General features: G+C 46.5%; 1 protein-coding gene across 1 annotated transcript; it reads right to left on the minus strand.

Annotated features, from left to right (window-relative positions):
* Positions 1-3,270: 3,270 nt before the first annotated feature.
* On the minus strand, positions 3,271-11,342 carry LOC135711094 (uncharacterized). Its single transcript, XM_065233836.1, has 2 exons — positions 5,067-11,342; positions 3,271-5,009 (listed from the first exon to the last, which is right to left on the minus strand). Exon 1 carries the CDS (start codon positions 7,570-7,572, stop codon positions 5,275-5,277), a length of 2,298 nt encoding a protein of 765 aa, XP_065089908.1. The 5' UTR covers positions 7,573-11,342; the 3' UTR covers positions 3,271-5,009; positions 5,067-5,274.
* Between the last annotated feature and the right edge of the window lie 8,358 nt (positions 11,343-19,700).

The following is a 19,700-nucleotide window of genomic DNA, read 5'->3' on the forward strand; positions in this document are numbered from 1 at the left end:
CCACCACCTATATTCCCAACCATCCCCCTGCATATAATTATTGCATAATAGCTTACAGGAACGATATTACGAACACTAGTGATGAGAGGAGCCATGCATTAACTGTATTTCGTGAAAATGAGGATACATTAGGCGCTCCTCCTTCCGCAACCCCCTATCCTGAGGAACGGTTTTAATATAAAAATTACTAGTCACAAAATCTTACACTACCCTCCCCGTTCCTCGTTAATGTCGCGTTGACACTTGTGCTGATTCATTCATTTTTTTTGCCAGAAACCTGGGGCATTGGGCAATCAGTTGCACAAAACTGTTCATCCTGATAACGGCTACTTTAAACAACAGGCGCCAGTAGACAGCCAGGTACCAGACTTATCAGTCTTTAGAGATTGTATTGATTTACTCGGGATAGCTTTCTGTCTATAATCTTTCCCTTGTGAAATGTGCAGTGCAATTTTCAAGAACGAATGTGGTGTAAAGAGATAGAGAGAAAAAATGATCTGATATTTTTCGTATCCTCACGTTGGTGATTCGAGTTAAAAAAGTTCGCGATATCTCATTCTCTCATCCCAGAAAGTTCGCTCAGGAAATATTGGAGTGTGAAACTAGTGAGGGAAAGTTCCCAAGAGAAAACGTATCGCAAGCGAAAATGATATTTTGGTGAGAATTCCATCACTGCTTGCTGTTAATAACAACTCTAGCTTTACTCGTTAATCGCGTTTTAATAAATCTCCAACAAGCCAACTCTAGCTTTACTCGTTAATCGCGTTTTAATAAATCTCCAACAAGCCAACTCTAGCTTTACTCGTTAATCGCGTTTTAATAAATCTCAATAACATTGGAAGGTGGTTTGCAGTAGTTAAATCTTTTAATAGATTTACTGCGTCTACAAACGCACACAAATTTTCTGGCGATCCATCATACGGTTGAAGTATGCTGGATGCCGTTTTAACATCAAACTGAGCCATTTTCGTTTCGTTGTTGTAATCGTTACTGAGTTTACGTTTTATAATTTCTGTTATTTCATGAATCGCTTCTCTTGATGCTTTTATGAAAAAATCTAATTGTTTTATGGGAATATTTGATTCCTAATCAAAGTTTCTTGTATGTCGTTGAATAATGCTGTCGCAAATTCTAATTTTGCTTGTACAGTCTCTCTTTTATATACTGTATTGATTGATTTTTTTAAATTATCAGATAATTTTACTAAGGTAACAACATCTATTTCAAGTTGTTCTAACATTAATAAAAATATTAATGTAATTAGTTTATCGAATAATCTTATAATTACATCTCAAATTTTAAATATAAATGTTTGTATCGTTAATCGTCGTACCTTTCATCCACTCGTCATTTGCCGTCCTGTGTTGAAGCTTTTTATTCGGTTACGTCTTCTCTCAGTATTCTCGTCCTTCGTAGACCCGCCTATCGGCCTCAGATAGTGGGCTCGCCTGCAGTTGATTGTTGGTAAATACCACTTTTAATTTTTCCTCATTTTCATTAACTTTTTCCACTTTTATTAAACGTTTTTTAGTTCGTTGTCGTTTTGTTTTGCTTTAAATTCGATGCAAACATCAGTGTAGGCATCGATTGACTCTTTTAAGCTATTCCAATCCATGCCTTGTTTCGGAACATAGGTCATGGTTCTATTGTATCTATTTCTGATGGGATTTATTCGGCGATATTCTCTGTATCCGTGATTGTCAATGAATTTTAACGCACTTATTTGGGCGTCAATTTGCGCCTTAATGTCTTCCCACGTTTCACTCATCTAACTAGAGTTCACACTTTAGAAGCACACGAACTTTATTTGTCTTTATTTCACTGCACTTTACCTTATACGGTGTGAATTGTGGCTACTGATTTTGCCGCTTTCAGAGCTTGTGATTTGGAGTGACTCTTGTACATCGTGTACGCAGTGATCACCAATTGCATAATCACTATCACAAGTATAATTATGAGCAATTTATCATGCTCGTCATGTTTTTCACTGTGCACTGCAAGCTGATTTAAAACGTTCACTTGTGGGTCTCCAGAATTAGAAACACTCTTCGATTGTGTTTTACCCATTTTTAAGTTTTCACAGTCACTTTTTATCACTTCTTTTAAATTTTTTTTTTTTTACTATTTTTCTAAATCTAGTTTGAACCTAGACTTAGACTGTCTACGGTCAGCCATGTACGGAGAAGGCTTGTTTCGTATAAATAAATGTCATACCTTTTAGGTTTGAAAAGAAATCCAGAATTGCCGTCGATTTATTTCCGTTTTAGTTTTATATCAGTTACAACGAGTATCTTAAATCTATGTATTGAGGAACGTGGATTAGCGTTCGGTAAAATGTTGACCAATCAGAAGTTAGCATTCTGATCGGTACATAATCGATTCTAGCATTTAGATGGATGGTGCATGGAGGGGATGATAGAAAGATAGAGAATGTAAACATAGAGAGAGTGAGTGCCCTAGCCCTAGCGCGAGTGACTTGTCATAGTCGCTTGCGCTATGCATTTCTCGAGAATGGAACTGTGTTAGCGGTGTGGTAATAGGACACTTTTTGCATGTTCTTCAGTTCTTAGCTTCAAGTGCTGTTGTGCTACTTGAGGTTTATTGCTTTGTATGAATGATTGGAACTGTCCGTGGGTACGGGTTAATATGTTGTAATTAGGATGGGAACATGGACTTGATGTTCTGGTGGGAAATGGTTGAGTTTAAAGAATGTGTTAGGAAATTTACGATGTGAAATGTAGGCTTTATGAGAAAGATTGTACTGTGAGAAAGTTTATGTCGGTAAGTTTGCTTACACAGGTCCTTGCCTCATTCCTCCCTCGTAGACCCGCCTATCGGCCTCAGATAGTGGGCTCGCCTGCAGTTGTTCTTTGGTAAATACCAGGGTTACTTCCACTCACTTCGCTATAAAAAATGTTTTTCGGAGTTATGGAATCATTGGATGCTATTATGAAAGTTTGTACTTGTCAGAAACAAGAAGAGGTTGGAAGGTATGTATTTGACACATAAAACCTGTCAATTTCGCTTTCAGTGCGTCACAATCAGCGAATTTATGACTCGTGAGCGTTCACTCAGAGTGAGCGCTCACGATTCGTTAAATCGCTGATTGTGACGCACTGAAAGCAATAATGACAGGTTTTATGCGTCAAACATCTAGTTTACAACCTTATCTTGTGACTTACAACTACTAACTATCATTATAATATCTAATTATTTCATAATTCCGAAAAATATTTTTTTATAGCAAGTGAGTGGAAGCAAGCCTGGTAAATACCAATCAATTTTTTTCTAGTTTCACTTGTTGTTATTTGCTTCTATGTAATTGTCTGTATACGCATCGATTGATTCACGGAAACTGTTCCAATCCATACCTTGTTTTAGAACAAAGGTTATGGTTCTATTATACACGCTTCTGGTTTGGTTCACTCGATAGTATTCACGGAAACCAAATTTCTCAATAAATTTTAACGCACTAATTTGAGCACTAATTTGCTGCTTGATTTCTTCCCACGATTCACTCATCTTTAAACATAATATGGTGCAGTCACTTACTTAACACTTTGTTGTTCATTAACGTTCACGAAACATTATGAAGTGTGGCAACTGACTTTGCCGCTTTTAATGCTTGCACTTTTGTGTAATTTTTGTACATTCCGTACAAAGTTATTAATTGTTGCACCGTCACTAACACGAAGATGATTATTAAATTTTTTTCGTGATTTTCATGCTTATCACTGTGCACTGCGAGTTGATTTAAAATATTAACTTGCCGATCACCGCTGTTAGAAACGATTTTTGATTGGGATTTGCCCATTTTCAATTTTTACTTCAACTTTCACTGGAAACTTATAATTCACTATCGATAACTGTCACGGTCGCCATGTTAGGAGAAGGCTTCTCTTCGTGGCATGTTTCGGTTGAAAATAAACTTTGCAGCCATTCCGTTTGAATGGGTAATGCGGTAATTCAGCTGGTGTGTAAAATATACGCGCATTCTCTTGGTTGTTATTTTGGTTTCGATAATGATTTCGATTTTGATTTGAATAATTACCACGACCTTGGTGGTAATTCCCACGAGAATGTTGACGCTGATTAAAATATCTAGGTTGGTGTTGATTCCCATGTTGAAATTGACGATTGTTTGCGTTGCGATACCCAAAACGGCTATTCTGATTTCCTCGAGCTGAGTACCCTCTGAGAGTTTACTTTCCGAAATTGAGCGTTGAAGATTTGTGCTGTAGGAGTTGTTGCTGTTTCATTAAATTTTTGGATAGCCTCTTGAATTGATGAAAATTTAGCGGCTTTCATAATTATCTTAGTGTCTGAATCGGTGGCTTTGCTTATTATGGATTCGACCCCTGTTTTTGTTGCCATCTTGGTAGCAACATCTAGCGGTATGTTGTTTTTGACATACAAAGAAGTTAACTGCGTGGTCAGTTGTTCAATGTTGAGTAAAAATTTGTCTTGGTCGCCGTTCGTTTTCAATGCCTTAATTTTTGCAACCACCGAATCTGGTGTTTCGGTGCTCGTGCAGTGTTGCTTCGCTGCCTGTACTATTTCATCGATAGTATTGACGTTAGCAGGTAGAGCTGAACGAGCTCTACCACTAAGCCTTGTTTTTATAAATTTAACAGCTACAGCTGTATGTGCTGCTGCTGTAAGTTCATTTAATAAGGCCACTGAGTCTGTGAACGCGTCAAGTGTACCTGGTGAACCATCATATGGTTGGACCAGGGCTGTGGCGGTTTTTAAATCAGAAGTTTCTTGTGGCTATTTAGCTTTTAGAATAATGGTAGATTCATAATGTAACTGTCGATGTTCGCAACGTTAGGGATTCTTGAAGCAAAGTCCTTTTATGGTTCAAGACAGGCTCAAGCTGTAAATTTTATTGATTAATTAACCAGCTTGAATAGTTCAACAAATTCGTACTTACAATTTAGTGCCCAAACAATTCTAGGTGCGAACAATATACGGATCTTTAAGATCTAGTTTTAATCTGTAGGTTTAGTCTGTAAATTCAATAGTTTTAAGGTATTTCATAGGAACAAATTAGTAAATAATCTTACGAAATTCGGGTAAATTCTTTCTCTCCTCACTCGAGTATTTCACTTCACATACAATATCAACAAATTTCAATCAGACAATAGACAATAGACCTATGTCTACTCCCTACATCTGACGTTCGTTCGTTGTACCGGTTGGGTCATCCTTTTGGCTCACTTGTCCGAGGGGCTTGCACGCAACATCCTCCCCCTCATGTCGCCTCAGCTTCCGCTAGGCGTCATCTTCCGGTTCCACATCCAGTAGTGCAAGCTTGACGACAGGCCTTCGTAGTATGCCACCCGAAGTCATCACCTCAGCTTGTCGCACTGTCCCATCCTTACCAGGATACGTACGCACCACCCGACCTCTCAACCACCTATTTCTGACCTTCTCATCCGCTATGACTACCAACTCACCCTCTTTAATCGGCCTGACATTTTGGAACCACTTAGTCCTCCTGGTTATCGTCGGCAGGTACTCGGTGATCCACCTTCGCCAGATGTTGTCCAGCGTGTACTGCATCATATTCCAACTGCTTCTTAGCGACTCTCCTTCACTAACCGGGGCCTTAATCGGTTGCTGAACCCCAGTTGAGCTTAACAGCAGGAAATGATTTGGAGTTATCGCTTCCTGGTCTGAAGTCTCCAGAGCAACGAAAGTCAACGGCCGCGAGTTTATCATCTTCTCAGCTTCAGCGAAGAGTGTTGCCAGCGATTCGTCATCCAGCTTACGCTCCGAAGGAATCGCTCCAAGAGCCGATTTAATGGACCGGACCATCCGTTCCCAGCAGCCTCCCATATGTGGCGCTGAGGGTGGGTTGAACCTCCACTGCGTATAAGTGTCCGTGAACGTGCTACTCAACTCCGCATTGATCTCCTTCGTTTCCTTTTCCAACTCCCGGCTGACTCCAACAAAATTTGTACCGTTATCGGAGTAAATCTCTTGCGGCGCTCCACGTCGAGCGATGAATCTACGCAATGCTTTTTTGCATGAATCGGATGTCAGGCTACTTGCTACCTCGATGTGTATGGCTCTTATTGTCAAGCACGTGAATACCACTCCCCAACGTTTAGCCACGCTCCGTCCAACCTTGACTAAGTACGGCCCGAAATAATCGACTCCGACGAAAGTGAAAGCGCGGACATGTGTCGTCAATCTCACGGTTGGTAGTGGTCCCATCTTCGGCGTCACTGGAACCGACTTGTACACTCGACACCACGTACATCGAGTCTTCGTCATTCGTACGCATGTTCTCAACTTGCCTACGTAGAACCTTTGGCGAACTTCGTTTACCACCGTCTCATCATTAGCATGGCGAAATTCTCGGTGATACCAATCCAGCAGGAGCTCCGTCACGCGATGTTCTCGTGGTAGTATGATTGGGTATCTTGCGTCGAGCGACAAATACTCCGCCGCACCGATCCGACTGTCTACACGAAGGACTCCGTTCTCATCCATCATCGGCGGCAACTTTGCAATCTTACTCGAACACTCCAATCGCTTTTCTTCGTTTCCCGGATCCATGTTACACTTCATCGTTGTCACTTCATCCGGATATGCATCCGATTGTACCAGCTTCCACAAAGTCATTTCCGCTTTCTGTAACTCATCTCTGTTTAGCTCTACAGCTGTTTCTCGAGTAGTTCCCTTGGAAGCTCGACGAAGATTGTCGATGAATCGATGAACATACGCAACGCTCCGCTTCAAACGCTCGAACTTGGAGAAGCGTTTAAATTCGACTGTTGGCTTGACGATGAAATGCGGACAGACGAATGCTGGTCGAAGTTCTTCGTTTGTATCTTCCACGTTTTCTTCTAACCATTCACCGTCTCGGTCGTACAGGAATGCAGGTCCACGATACCAGCGGCTTTCGATTTCGGTTGATGGCCCTTTGCCCCACTTTGTTGCTTCGTCAGCAACGTTGGTTTTCGTTCCGATCCAGTTCCATTCATCCACCGCAGACAAACTCAGGATTTCGTTGACTCTAAAGGCGACAAATTGGCGGTAGCGACGTGAGTCCGACTTAATCCAAGCGACTACCGTTGTAGAATCACTCCAGAAAAAGGTGCGTGTTATCTTCACGGAATGATGATCTACGATGGTTTGCCTCAGACGAGCTCCTATTAAGGCCGCCATAAGCTCTAGTCGCGGCATCGAAAGTGTTTGCAGGGGCGCTACTTTGGTCTTCGATGAGACAAGGGTGCATCGAACCTCTCCCCTGTCGACGATTCGGAAGTATGCGACCGCAGCGAAGGCCTGTTCGCTCGCATCGACGAAAATGTGTAGCTGGAGCGAATCGTAGCTGGCAGGATCGTATCCCGGAAAATAGCAACGGCTGATCTTCACCTTGGTCATCTCTCTTAGTACCTTCAACCATTGATTCCAGCGACAGAATATCTCCGATGGAATCTTTTCGTCCCAGCCAAGGTTTTCCCTCCAAAACCGGACAAGCTCGAGACACTGGTGAATTTCGGATTGGAAGTGCAGAATTTGTGCGGACATCTGAAGGCGGTTGGACTGGACTGGCATCTATCGAATCCCACATTGCTACAGGAGCTTGTCGACAAGTTGCCAGCGAACGTTAAGTTCAACTGGGCGATGTATCAGCAGCAGTTTCCGATGGTAGACCTCAACGTCTTCAGCGAGTATATGGCCCGTGTGACATCTGCAACCAGCAGCGTAACGCTATCTTGTATTCAGCAGAAGCATCCGAAGGATGACCGTACCAGAGCGAAGGAAAAGGCCTACGTGAATGCGCACACCACTACGGAGCGAGATGGATCAACATCGGTGACCAATGGCAATAGGAATGCGGGAAAGGAGCGGTTTTTGAACGCGAGCGGCAAGAAAACGGAGGAACTCAAGAAATGTCCAGCGTGCAATGCGGGAGATCATCAGGCTGATGAGTGCTCTAAGTTCAAGGGGCTTACTCTCGACAATCGTTGGAGCATTGTGAAGGAGCACAAACTTTGTCGACGATGTTTGAAGCCACATCTTCGTTGGCCGTGTAAAGGGGACGCCTGCGGAGTCAACGGTTGCCAGAAGTTACATCATCGCCTGCTGCACTACGAGCCATCGGCGGATTCAAGGGCAACCGAACAGATGACGAATGCTACGGTAACAATCCACCAGACGTCAGCGCCACTCACACTATTCCGAGTACTTCCTGTCACGCTTTACGGGAAATATGGTGAAGTCAACACCTTCGCATTTCTTGACGACGGGTCCTCAGTGTCTCCATTTTTCACTACGTATTTTATTTTATTTAGATCCAACGGTCTAGGGTTCATGTCCCTATTCGGGCGCCAAAAGAAACCATTCTTCTGAATGGGGTGGAGTTCCTACATTACACAATTGTCACTGTCGTTGGAGATCCAAAACGACATGCATCATTCACCGAATATGGCATTAACCAAAAAGACTTACTTGTATCAAGTCAGTAAGCATTTTGTTCGATTGTATTACTCTAGTATTGGAGGGCAAACTGAGAGTATCTCGCCATTTAACGTTCGGTCTAAGTTCCTTCCTGAACTTAAAACGCCGAAGCCGTTCGCCTTCTGTTGGAATGATAGCGATTGGGTTCCGTGCGTATTTCAAGTGGCTTGGATCTGACGTAACCATTATTGATTGCCTTAAAAATGGGGCATGGTTGAACCAGTCAAATAAATCATCAAGCTCAAAACAAGACAATCCGAGCTCACGGAGAGCTATTCTAGCGGTTGTCTTTCCAGACGCATTCGGAGCGAAAAGCACAATATTCCACTCCTGCTTTCTGGAATAATTCCTCCTCTGCTCTTCGGAGAATGGAAAACTCCGGAGCTTCTTTCCATCATTAATGTGCTTGTTTGCATGGCAGTTGAAACAGCCACAGCCTGTATGGCAGTACTTCGGTAATCCGATAGCAACCGGTATAGTGACAGATTCAACAAGAGCGGGTTCTCTACATCCCGTGTCACTAGCCCTGATCCGGGTAACTGCACAGTTGGCTTTCTTTCCAACTGCATAATAGTCATCAGCGCAGGCAATTGGTTCCATCACAGCTGGGAAACGCTTTGTACCTGGAGCTGGATTATTACACTCTGTGTACGTAGATATAAAAGTAGTGAGAGTCGTCTTTGTTATCTCTTCACTAATGGTAATATCCAGCGTCTTAAAAGCTGGTGTCGCTATACCATTCAAAATTGATTTCCCATTCCTGACTGAATTAACAAATTCATCCACAATATCAATATTGCAGGGTGGCGTCTCAGTGGTACGTGGAGAGTGTCGTCTATCCACGACATTACAATGAAGGGCGAAGGAGTGCCGCCTATTATCAAGAAGACTATCCACGTGGAATTCCCGTGGCTCCGCGAACATATTATGAGGAGAAGATAGTTAATTACTTTACCAAGGATGGCGTAATTAATGAAGACTTATTAAAGTCACAAAAATGGAACCAGCGACGTATTGCTGATGAAACTAGAGTCATGAATGTTAGACTATGGTTCACTTCTCTCGGATCTACCGCTCGAGAGTATCTTTTTAATAACTTGTCACTTAAGAAATCTTAATTGGGACTTACCTAATACCCTTGCCTTGGGTATTCGTTTTACACTATTCTTCAGAGTTTTTCTTATATATTTTTTAAAACTTTCACTTTGGTTTTACTTGTGCGGGTCAATGATATTGTTTTTTTTTTAACTAACAGTTTACTAAAACTGTTTTCTTCTGGCCTGTTCGAACCTTGCACTTGGCCTTTTGTTTATTTCCACGCACTTAGATATAGCTGGACTATATCTTTCTTCTTTAACTGTACCCTTCCAAAGGGTCACTTTGTAGTCCCTGGTCTGACTAATCTCGCCTGCTGGAAGAGGCGTTTTAATCCAGGCTTGATAGGCCTTGGAAGATTTCACTTTACTGACCTGACGGTCGATTACACTGAAGCGTTCGGCAAGATAATTAATTTCTTGCATTAAGTCCTTCATGAGGACTTGCTTCAATTTTTCAATTCTACACTTTTAAATTAACTTCTTCACTCTGGTCTTTTGGCGCCAGTACACCTTTTTTCGAGTTCACTTTTTTAAACTTTCACTGTAGAGGAAGTTTTCTCTCTGGAGCCACCATGTTGCTCTCTGGAGATCGTATTGGGATTGGGTTTTTGTTTTGGTCAGGAGTTGGGGATACTAGGTTGGTGATTTGCACCCGTGAGGGTCTTTTGGTTCCCGTTGCGAGAATCGTTTAGGGTTACGATTCAAACGGTTGCCAAGCCGATGCGAAGGTAATCGGCTCACGTGTGCTAGGATGGTGAGGTTTTGTGAGCAGAGTTTTCCTTCTTCAAGGATACGTGAAGTTCCAAGTTAACCAGATCTCTTCAATCCAGACTGCTGGCCAGTTGCCACAATCTGTAATTGATTCCAATTGGTTGGGTTCCACCTAAAGAGAGTCCGGTATCACTTGCCAAATTTAGTTGGTGGCGAGTTAAGGGGCTTCCGGATACAATCTTTCGGCTGGATTGCTAACCAATTCAGACTCAAGACCTGATATAACTTACCGATTGGGTTTCGGATGAGTGAGCCCCATGAACGAATAGTCAAAAAAACACACTGATTTTATTTCTCTTAAATTTTCTCTTATATAAGGAGTCGGGGTCCTAGAATTTGGACGTCAGTACATCGTGCGCATGTGCGCTTTTGCATCTATGCAAGGGTCTTATTCACCTACGCTCAAGTCCCTACGCACAAGTCCTATGGCCTTTGCTCTATCGCCTAAGTGACGATACGGTTTTATTTGGTTTCCGAATTTAATTACTTTTCTTCTAATTTCGGGAGTCGGGCGACGCGTGAGATCACCCCGTTCTACAATTCTTAAACAGCGCACTTCCCAGAGTACGCGCGGCCTTACCTCTTGCGGGTAATTTATTGAACCTTCCTTAACATCTCCTACCTAGTTCTATTAATGTGGCCTTGCTTTTGCGATACCGTTCTTCATTGGTACTCGACCGTACCACCGCGTATCGAATCTTTTACGACCTTTTTATGGGCTGTTACCGGCGGGTAACATTTTGTTTTCCATCATTAGATGTGGGGAGTAGGGTAAATAAAATTGTTAGTGTAGCTAACGGTCGATTTGAAGTGGGGGCGATCAACGCCCGACGGTGTGGATCGCGTGTGTCGTCTGATAGCAGTAGGTAGCTGATAGTGCTCTACGCTACCTACGATCGTGGGCGGATGGAGAGGATCGCAAACGACTGGCCGAAGCAGAACGGAGGAGAGAGATCCCGACTGAGCGACGAGTCAGTAAGTGACGAGCCTCTGCCGAGGACGTTTTCGGGATCAAAACCCCCGTTTCGACAAAAAGTGATTCAGCAACTGTGCTTGTCGGGTCGTCACCGAAGCGCCTAGCAAGAATTGGCCTCTCGTTGCCGTGAAAGCGCGGGCTGTTAGTTCCAGGAGCAATTCGACCAGTGTGGCCGCGTCGGCCTCTGCTGGCTCCGGGCGACCCCACAACCAAGGTCACATCGCCGTAGCCAGGCTTCCCGGCGGTTCAAGAACACGCCCTGCTGGTTCGCTATCCACCAGGCTATCATCACTCATGGTACAGCGTCGGCGGTCGACGACGCCGAATAGTGAACAAGCGCAGTTGAGCGCTGGGTCCATAGCCGCTACCATCGTCGCATCCATCACTGCCACCAACGCTGCAAGAATCGCTTCCCTTCCTGGCGACCGCCCGATCACCGTCTAGAGCAGCACTACCGCCCGTCATCCCGCCCGAGCTGCCAACCTCGGTATTCTTCAGCCACGTTGGGCCGAGATCCAACCATCACCCGATTTCTGCACCGCCCCCACTACCATCACTGGCCGAATAAAGCGTAAGGTAACCAAATTCGCATTTTTCTAGGTCCCCTCACATCCGAAAGGTCTCCCTCGCCCAAACGCCCTGAGACCCGGAACCTTTGTGGCTTTGTGTGCCCACCCTGGAAGCTACCGTCGGCTCTAGACCAGTAGCTTGGGGTCTTGGCTGTTCTCCTTATGCTCGAAAACTGCATTTACGGTCTTAACACCCTTAATCTGGGACCACACTTCAGATGTAAGGGCTGATGCTTCAGGACTGTAGCACAACGTTCCAGCTGTCGTTGCGTCATTAGCGAAACTACATTCGCGCATCCTCGCTAATCCATTCCTATGTACTAAATTAGTTGGTTGCCATCCCAACAAGTTTTCATTTGCAACCCCTCCTTCGGGGATCCAAGCTTCAGGGAGTGGGATCCAATTGGCTGCTCCTCCTTCCTGGTTAAAATGTAACGTGGCATTAATAAATCCTTTCGTTACGTATGGGCTCCAATTCGCCTCATAAACATTGTGGTTTTCAGCGGTAATCTGTCCAAACGTACCGCTGCTGCACGTATCCTCGATGGGCCCCTGTGGTATCGAGACCGACGGCAGGTTCAAAAACACTTTGTCTCCGGTTGGAGTCAGTGTCTGGCCAATGGAATTTAGGTATTCGAAAATTGGCTTTGGAATAAGCATATCCTTCGCACGGATAGCCTCCAGTGCATCCTGCTTATTCGTCAAGGATGGATGGGCTAGATCATTCCTCTGAATGGACATGATTCTAGCATTCAATAAAACGGCCATGGAATGTTGGAACACAGGGAACGGGCACATTTGGTCCAAACGCGATTCCAAGGTGCGCGAGTGGTCGTATGTTGCACGGAGTACAGTCGAAAAACTGGCAAAATCGTAGTTCTGGCACACTGTATGCCGAACCGGGACTGCACCCAAGACTTCTCCTGTGTATAAGTCCTCATCCTGAGGCTCTGTCTGAGTAGTAGAACGGCCAGGTATTTTCTCAGCTGGTTTACCTGGTCCCTTTTGCTTTGGATTCTTTCGCTGGTTTTGACGCCATTTTGGCTCACTAGCTTGGAGCTTAGTGCCTGGCTCAGCAATCCTTTCCCACTGGTCTCCAGTGTCGGTATTTCTACTCTCATTGAACGTATTCATTCGTTCGTAATCCCGACGCGATAGCGCTCGACGATTATTATTGTTGGTCCGAGCAGGAGGTGTTCCGTCCATATCTCTTCCCCGAGTTTGACCTCGATTGTACGCCATAATAGCAGAAGTATTCTTTTCAGTTAAGTATTTAGAGTGAACAGAAAAAGAACCATTGTATACGCTTCTTTTTTCCCTGACCGGAGGGGGATATGTTACCGGCGGGTAACATTTTGTTTTCCATCATTAGATGTGGGGAGTAGGGTAAATAAAATTGTTAGTGTAGCTAACGGTCGATTTGAAGTGGGGGCGATCAACGCCCGACGGTGTGGATCGCGTGTGTCGTCTGATAGCAGTAGGTAGCTGATAGTGCTCTACGCTACCTACGATCGTGGGCGGATGGAGAGGATCGCAAACGACTGGCCGAAGCAGAACGGAGGAGAGAGATCCCGACTGAGCGACGAGTCAGTAAGTGACGAGCCTCTGCCGAGGACGAATGAAATTTGGCGAAAAGCCAGACGTTTTCGGGATCAAAACCCCCGTTTCGACAAAAAGTGATTCAGCAACTGTGCTTGTCGGGTCGTCACCGAAGCGCCTAGCAAGAATTGGCCTCTCGTTGCCGTGAAAGCGCGGGCTGTTAGTTCCAGGAGCAATTCGACCAGTGTGGCCGCGTCGGCCTCTGCTGGCTCCGGGCGACCCCACAACCAAGGTCACATCGCCGTAGCCAGGCTTCCCGGCGGTTCAAGAACACGCCCTGCTGGTTCGCTATCCACCAGGCTATCATCACTCATGGTACAGCGTCGGCGGTCGACGACGCCGAATAGTGAACAAGCGCAGTTGAGCGCTGGGTCCATAGCCGCTACCATCGTCGCATCCATCACTGCCACCAACGCTGCAAGAATCGCTTCCCTTCCTGGCGACCGCCCGATCACCGTCTAGAGCAGCACTACCGCCCGTCATCCCGCCCGAGCTGCCAACCTCGGTATTCTTCAGCCACGTTGGGCCGAGATCCAACCATCACCCGATTTCTGCACCGCCCCCACTACCATCACTGGCCGAATAAAGCGTAAGGTAACCAAATTCGCATTTTTCTAGGTCCCCTCACATCCGAAAGGTCTCCCTCGCCCAAACGCCCTGAGACCCGGAACCTTTGTGGCTTTGTGTGCCCACCCTGGAAGCTACCGTCGGCTCTAGACCAGTAGCTTGGGGTCTTGGCTGTTCTCCTTATGCTCGAAAACTGCATTTACGGTCTTAACACCCTTAATCTGGGACCACACTTCAGATGTAAGGGCTGATGCTTCAGGACTGTAGCACAACGTTCCAGCTGTCGTTGCGTCATTAGCGAAACTACATTCGCGCATCCTCGCTAATCCATTCCTATGTACTAAATTAGTTGGTTGCCATCCCAACAAGTTTTCATTTGCAACCCCTCCTTCGGGGATCCAAGCTTCAGGGAGTGGGATCCAATTGGCTGCTCCTCCTTCCTGGTTAAAATGTAACGTGGCATTAATAAATCCTTTCGTTACGTATGGGCTCCAATTCGCCTCATAAACATTGTGGTTTTCAGCGGTAATCTGTCCAAACGTACCGCTGCTGCACGTATCCTCGATGGGCCCCTGTGGTATCGAGACCGACGGCAGGTTCAAAAACACTTTGTCTCCGGTTGGAGTCAGTGTCTGGCCAATGGAATTTAGGTATTCGAAAATTGGCTTTGGAATAAGCATATCCTTCGCACGGATAGCCTCCAGTGCATCCTGCTTATTCGTCAAGGATGGATGGGCTAGATCATTCCTCTGAATGGACATGATTCTAGCATTCAATAAAACGGCCATGGAATGTTGGAACACAGGGAACGGGCACATTTGGTCCAAACGCGATTCCAAGGTGCGCGAGTGGTCGTATGTTGCACGGAGTACAGTCGAAAAACTGGCAAAATCGTAGTTCTGGCACACTGTATGCCGAACCGGGACTGCACCCAAGACTTCTCCTGTGTATAAGTCCTCATCCTGAGGCTCTGTCTGAGTAGTAGAACGGCCAGGTATTTTCTCAGCTGGTTTACCTGGTCCCTTTTGCTTTGGATTCTTTCGCTGGTTTTGACGCCATTTTGGCTCACTAGCTTGGAGCTTAGTGCCTGGCTCAGCAATCCTTTCCCACTGGTCTCCAGTGTCGGTATTTCTACTCTCATTGAACGTATTCATTCGTTCGTAATCCCGACGCGATAGCGCTCGACGATTATTATTGTTGGTCCGAGCAGGAGGTGTTCCGTCCATATCTCTTCCCCGAGTTTGACCTCGATTGTACGCCATAATAGCAGAAGTATTCTTTTCAGTTAAGTATTTAGAGTGAACAGAAAAAGAACCATTGTATACGCTTCTTTTTTCCCTGACCGGAGGGGGATATGTTACCGGCGGGTAACATTTTGTTTTCCATCATTAGATGTGGGGAGTAGGGTAAATAAAATTGTTAGTGTAGCTAACGGTCGATTTGAAGTGGGGGCGATCAACGCCCGACGGTGTGGATCGCGTGTGTCGTCTGATAGCAGTAGGTAGCTGATAGTGCTCTACGCTACCTACGATCGTGGGCGGATGGAGAGGATCGCAAACGACTGGCCGAAGCAGAACGGAGGAGAGAGATCCCGACTGAGCGACGAGTCAGTAAGTGACGAGCCTCTGCCGAGGACGAATGAAATTTGGCGAAAAGCCAGACGTTTTCGGGATCAAAACCCCCGTTTCGACAAAAAGTGATTCAGCAACTGTGCTTGTCGGGTCGTCACCGAAGCGCCTAGCAAGAATTGGCCTCTCGTTGCCGTGAAAGCGCGGGCTGTTAGTTCCAGGAGCAATTCGACCAGTGTGGCCGCGTCGGCCTCTGCTGGCTCCGGGCGACCCCACAACCAAGGTCACATCGCCGTAGCCAGGCTTCCCGGCGGTTCAAGAACACGCCCTGCTGGTTCGCTATCCACCAGGCTATCATCACTCATGGTACAGCGTCGGCGGTCGACGACGCCGAATAGTGAACAAGCGCAGTTGAGCGCTGGGTCCATAGCCGCTACCATCGTCGCATCCATCACTGCCACCAACGCTGCAAGAATCGCTTCCCTTCCTGGCGACCGCCCGATCACCGTCTAGAGCAGCACTACCGCCCGTCATCCCGCCCGAGCTGCCAACCTCGGTATTCTTCAGCCACGTTGGGCCGAGATCCAACCATCACCCGATTTCTGCACCGCCCCCACTACCATCACTGGCCGAATAAAGCGTAAGGTAACCAAATTCGCATTTTTCTAGGTCCCCTCACATCCGAAAGGTCTCCCTCGCCCAAACGCCCTGAGACCCGGAACCTTTGTGGCTTTGTGTGCCCACCCTGGAAGCTACCGTCGGCTCTAGACCAGTAGCTTGGGGTCTTGGCTGTTCTCCTTATGCTCGAAAACTGCATTTACGGTCTTAACACCCTTAATCTGGGACCACACTTCAGATGTAAGGGCTGATGCTTCAGGACTGTAGCACAACGTTCCAGCTGTCGTTGCGTCATTAGCGAAACTACATTCGCGCATCCTCGCTAATCCATTCCTATGTACTAAATTAGTTGGTTGCCATCCCAACAAGTTTTCATTTGCAACCCCTCCTTCGGGGATCCAAGCTTCAGGGAGTGGGATCCAATTGGCTGCTCCTCCTTCCTGGTTAAAATGTAACGTGGCATTAATAAATCCTTTCGTTACGTATGGGCTCCAATTCGCCTCATAAACATTGTGGTTTTCAGCGGTAATCTGTCCAAACGTACCGCTGCTGCACGTATCCTCGATGGGCCCCTGTGGTATCGAGACCGACGGCAGGTTCAAAAACACTTTGTCTCCGGTTGGAGTCAGTGTCTGGCCAATGGAATTTAGGTATTCGAAAATTGGCTTTGGAATAAGCATATCCTTCGCACGGATAGCCTCCAGTGCATCCTGCTTATTCGTCAAGGATGGATGGGCTAGATCATTCCTCTGAATGGACATGATTCTAGCATTCAATAAAACGGCCATGGAATGTTGGAACACAGGGAACGGGCACATTTGGTCCAAACGCGATTCCAAGGTGCGCGAGTGGTCGTATGTTGCACGGAGTACAGTCGAAAAACTGGCAAAATCGTAGTTCTGGCACACTGTATGCCGAACCGGGACTGCACCCAAGACTTCTCCTGTGTATAAGTCCTCATCCTGAGGCTCTGTCTGAGTAGTAGAACGGCCAGGTATTTTCTCAGCTGGTTTACCTGGTCCCTTTTGCTTTGGATTCTTTCGCTGGTTTTGACGCCATTTTGGCTCACTAGCTTGGAGCTTAGTGCCTGGCTCAGCAATCCTTTCCCACTGGTCTCCAGTGTCGGTATTTCTACTCTCATTGAACGTATTCATTCGTTCGTAATCCCGACGCGATAGCGCTCGACGATTATTATTGTTGGTCCGAGCAGGAGGTGTTCCGTCCATATCTCTTCCCCGAGTTTGACCTCGATTGTACGCCATAATAGCAGAAGTATTCTTTTCAGTTAAGTATTTAGAGTGAACAGAAAAAGAACCATTGTATACGCTTCTTTTTTCCCTGACCGGAGGGGGATATGTTACCGGCGGGTAACATTTTGTTTTCCATCATTAGATGTGGGGAGTAGGGTAAATAAAATTGTTAGTGTAGCTAACGGTCGATTTGAAGTGGGGGCGATCAACGCCCGACGGTGTGGATCGCGTGTGTTGTCTGATAGCAGTAGGTAGCTGATAGTGCTCTACGCTACCTACGATCGTGGGCGGATGGAGAGGATCGCAAACGACTGGCCGAAGCAGAACGGAGGAGAGAGATCCCGACTGAGCGACGAGTCAGTAAGTGACGAGCCTCTGCCGAGGACGAATGAAATTTGGCGAAAAGCCAGACGTTTTCGGGATCAAAACCCCCGTTTCGACAAAAAGTGATTCAGCAACTGTGCTTGTCGGGTCGTCACCGAAGCGCCTAGCAAGAATTGGCCTCTCGTTGCCGTGAAAGCGCGGGCTGTTAGTTCCAGGAGCAATTCGACCAGTGTGGCCGCGTCGGCCTCTGCTGGCTCCGGGCGACCCCACAACCAAGGTCACATCGCCGTAGCCAGGCTTCCCGGCGGTTCAAGAACACGCCCTGCTGGTTCGCTATCCACCAGGCTATCATCACTCATGGTACAGCGTCGGCGGTCGACGACGCCGAATAGTGAACAAGCGCAGTTGAGCGCTGGGTCCATAGCCGCTACCATCGTCGCATCCATCACTGCCACCAACGCTGCAAGAATCGCTTCCCTTCCTGGCGACCGCCCGATCACCGTCTAGAGCAGCACTACCGCCCGTCATCCCGCCCGAGCTGCCAACCTCGGTATTCTTCAGCCACGTTGGGCCGAGATCCAACCATCACCCGATTTCTGCACCGCCCCCACTACCATCACTGGCCGAATAAAGCGTAAGGTAACCAAATTCGCATTTTTCTAGGTCCCCTCACATCCGAAAGGTCTCCCTCGCCCAAACACCCTGAGACCCGGAACCTTTGTGGCTTTGTGTGCCCACCCTGGAAGCTACCGTCGGCTCTAGACCAGTAGCTTGGGGTCTTGGCTGTTCTCCTTATGCTCGAAAACTGCATTTACGGTCTTAACACCCTTAATCTGGGACCACACTTCAGATGTAAGGGCTGATGCTTCAGGACTGTAGCACAACGTTCCAGCTGTCGTTGCGTCATTAGCGAAACTACATTCGCGCATCCTCGCTAATCCATTCCTATGTACTAAATTAGTTGGTTGCCATCCCAACAAGTTTTCATTTGCAACCCCTCCTTCGGGGATCCAAGCTTCAGGGAGTGGGATCCAATTGGCTGCTCCTCCTTCCTGGTTAAAATGTAACGTGGCATTAATAAATCCTTTCGTTACGTATGGGCTCCAATTCGCCTCATAAACATTGTGGTTTTCAGCGGTAATCTGTCCAAACGTACCGCTGCTGCACGTATCCTCGATGGGCCCCTGTGGTATCGAGACCGACGGCAGGTTCAAAAACACTTTGTCTCCGGTTGGAGTCAGTGTCTGGCCAATGGAATTTAGGTATTCGAAAATTGGCTTTGGAATAAGCATATCCTTCGCACGGATAGCCTCCAGTGCATCCTGCTTATTCGTCAAGGATGGATGGGCTAGATCATTCCTCTGAATGGACATGATTCTAGCATTCAATAAAACGGCCATGGAATGTTGGAACACAGGGAACGGGCACATTTGGTCCAAACGCGATTCCAAGGTGCGCGAGTGGTCGTATGTTGCACGGAGTACAGTCGAAAAACTGGCAAAATCGTAGTTCTGGCACACTGTATGCCGAACCGGGACTGCACCCAAGACTTCTCCTGTGTATAAGTCCTCATCCTGAGGCTCTGTCTGAGTAGTAGAACGGCCAGGTATTTTCTCAGCTGGTTTACCTGGTCCCTTTTGCTTTGGATTCTTTCGCTGGTTTTGACGCCATTTTGGCTCACTAGCTTGGAGCTTAGTGCCTGGCTCAGCAATCCTTTCCCACTGGTCTCCAGTGTCGGTATTTCTACTCTCATTGAACGTATTCATTCGTTCGTAATCCCGACGCGATAGCGCTCGACGATTATTATTGTTGGTCCGAGCAGGAGGTGTTCCGTCCATATCTCTTCCCCGAGTTTGACCTCGATTGTACGCCATAATAGCAGA

The sequence above is a fragment of the Ochlerotatus camptorhynchus genome, unplaced genomic scaffold (genome assembly GCF_037179485.1).
Source record: "Ochlerotatus camptorhynchus isolate MF236.1 unplaced genomic scaffold, CSIRO-AGI_Acam_v1.1 ptg000418l, whole genome shotgun sequence".
NCBI classification, from domain to species: Eukaryota; Metazoa; Arthropoda; class Insecta; order Diptera; family Culicidae; genus Ochlerotatus; species Ochlerotatus camptorhynchus.

Excerpts from the sequence above, each read along its gene's own strand:
- LOC135711094 (XM_065233836.1), bottom strand. The coding sequence starts at position 7,572 with ATGCCAGTCCAGTCCAACCGCCTTCAGATGTCCGCACAAATTCTGCAC.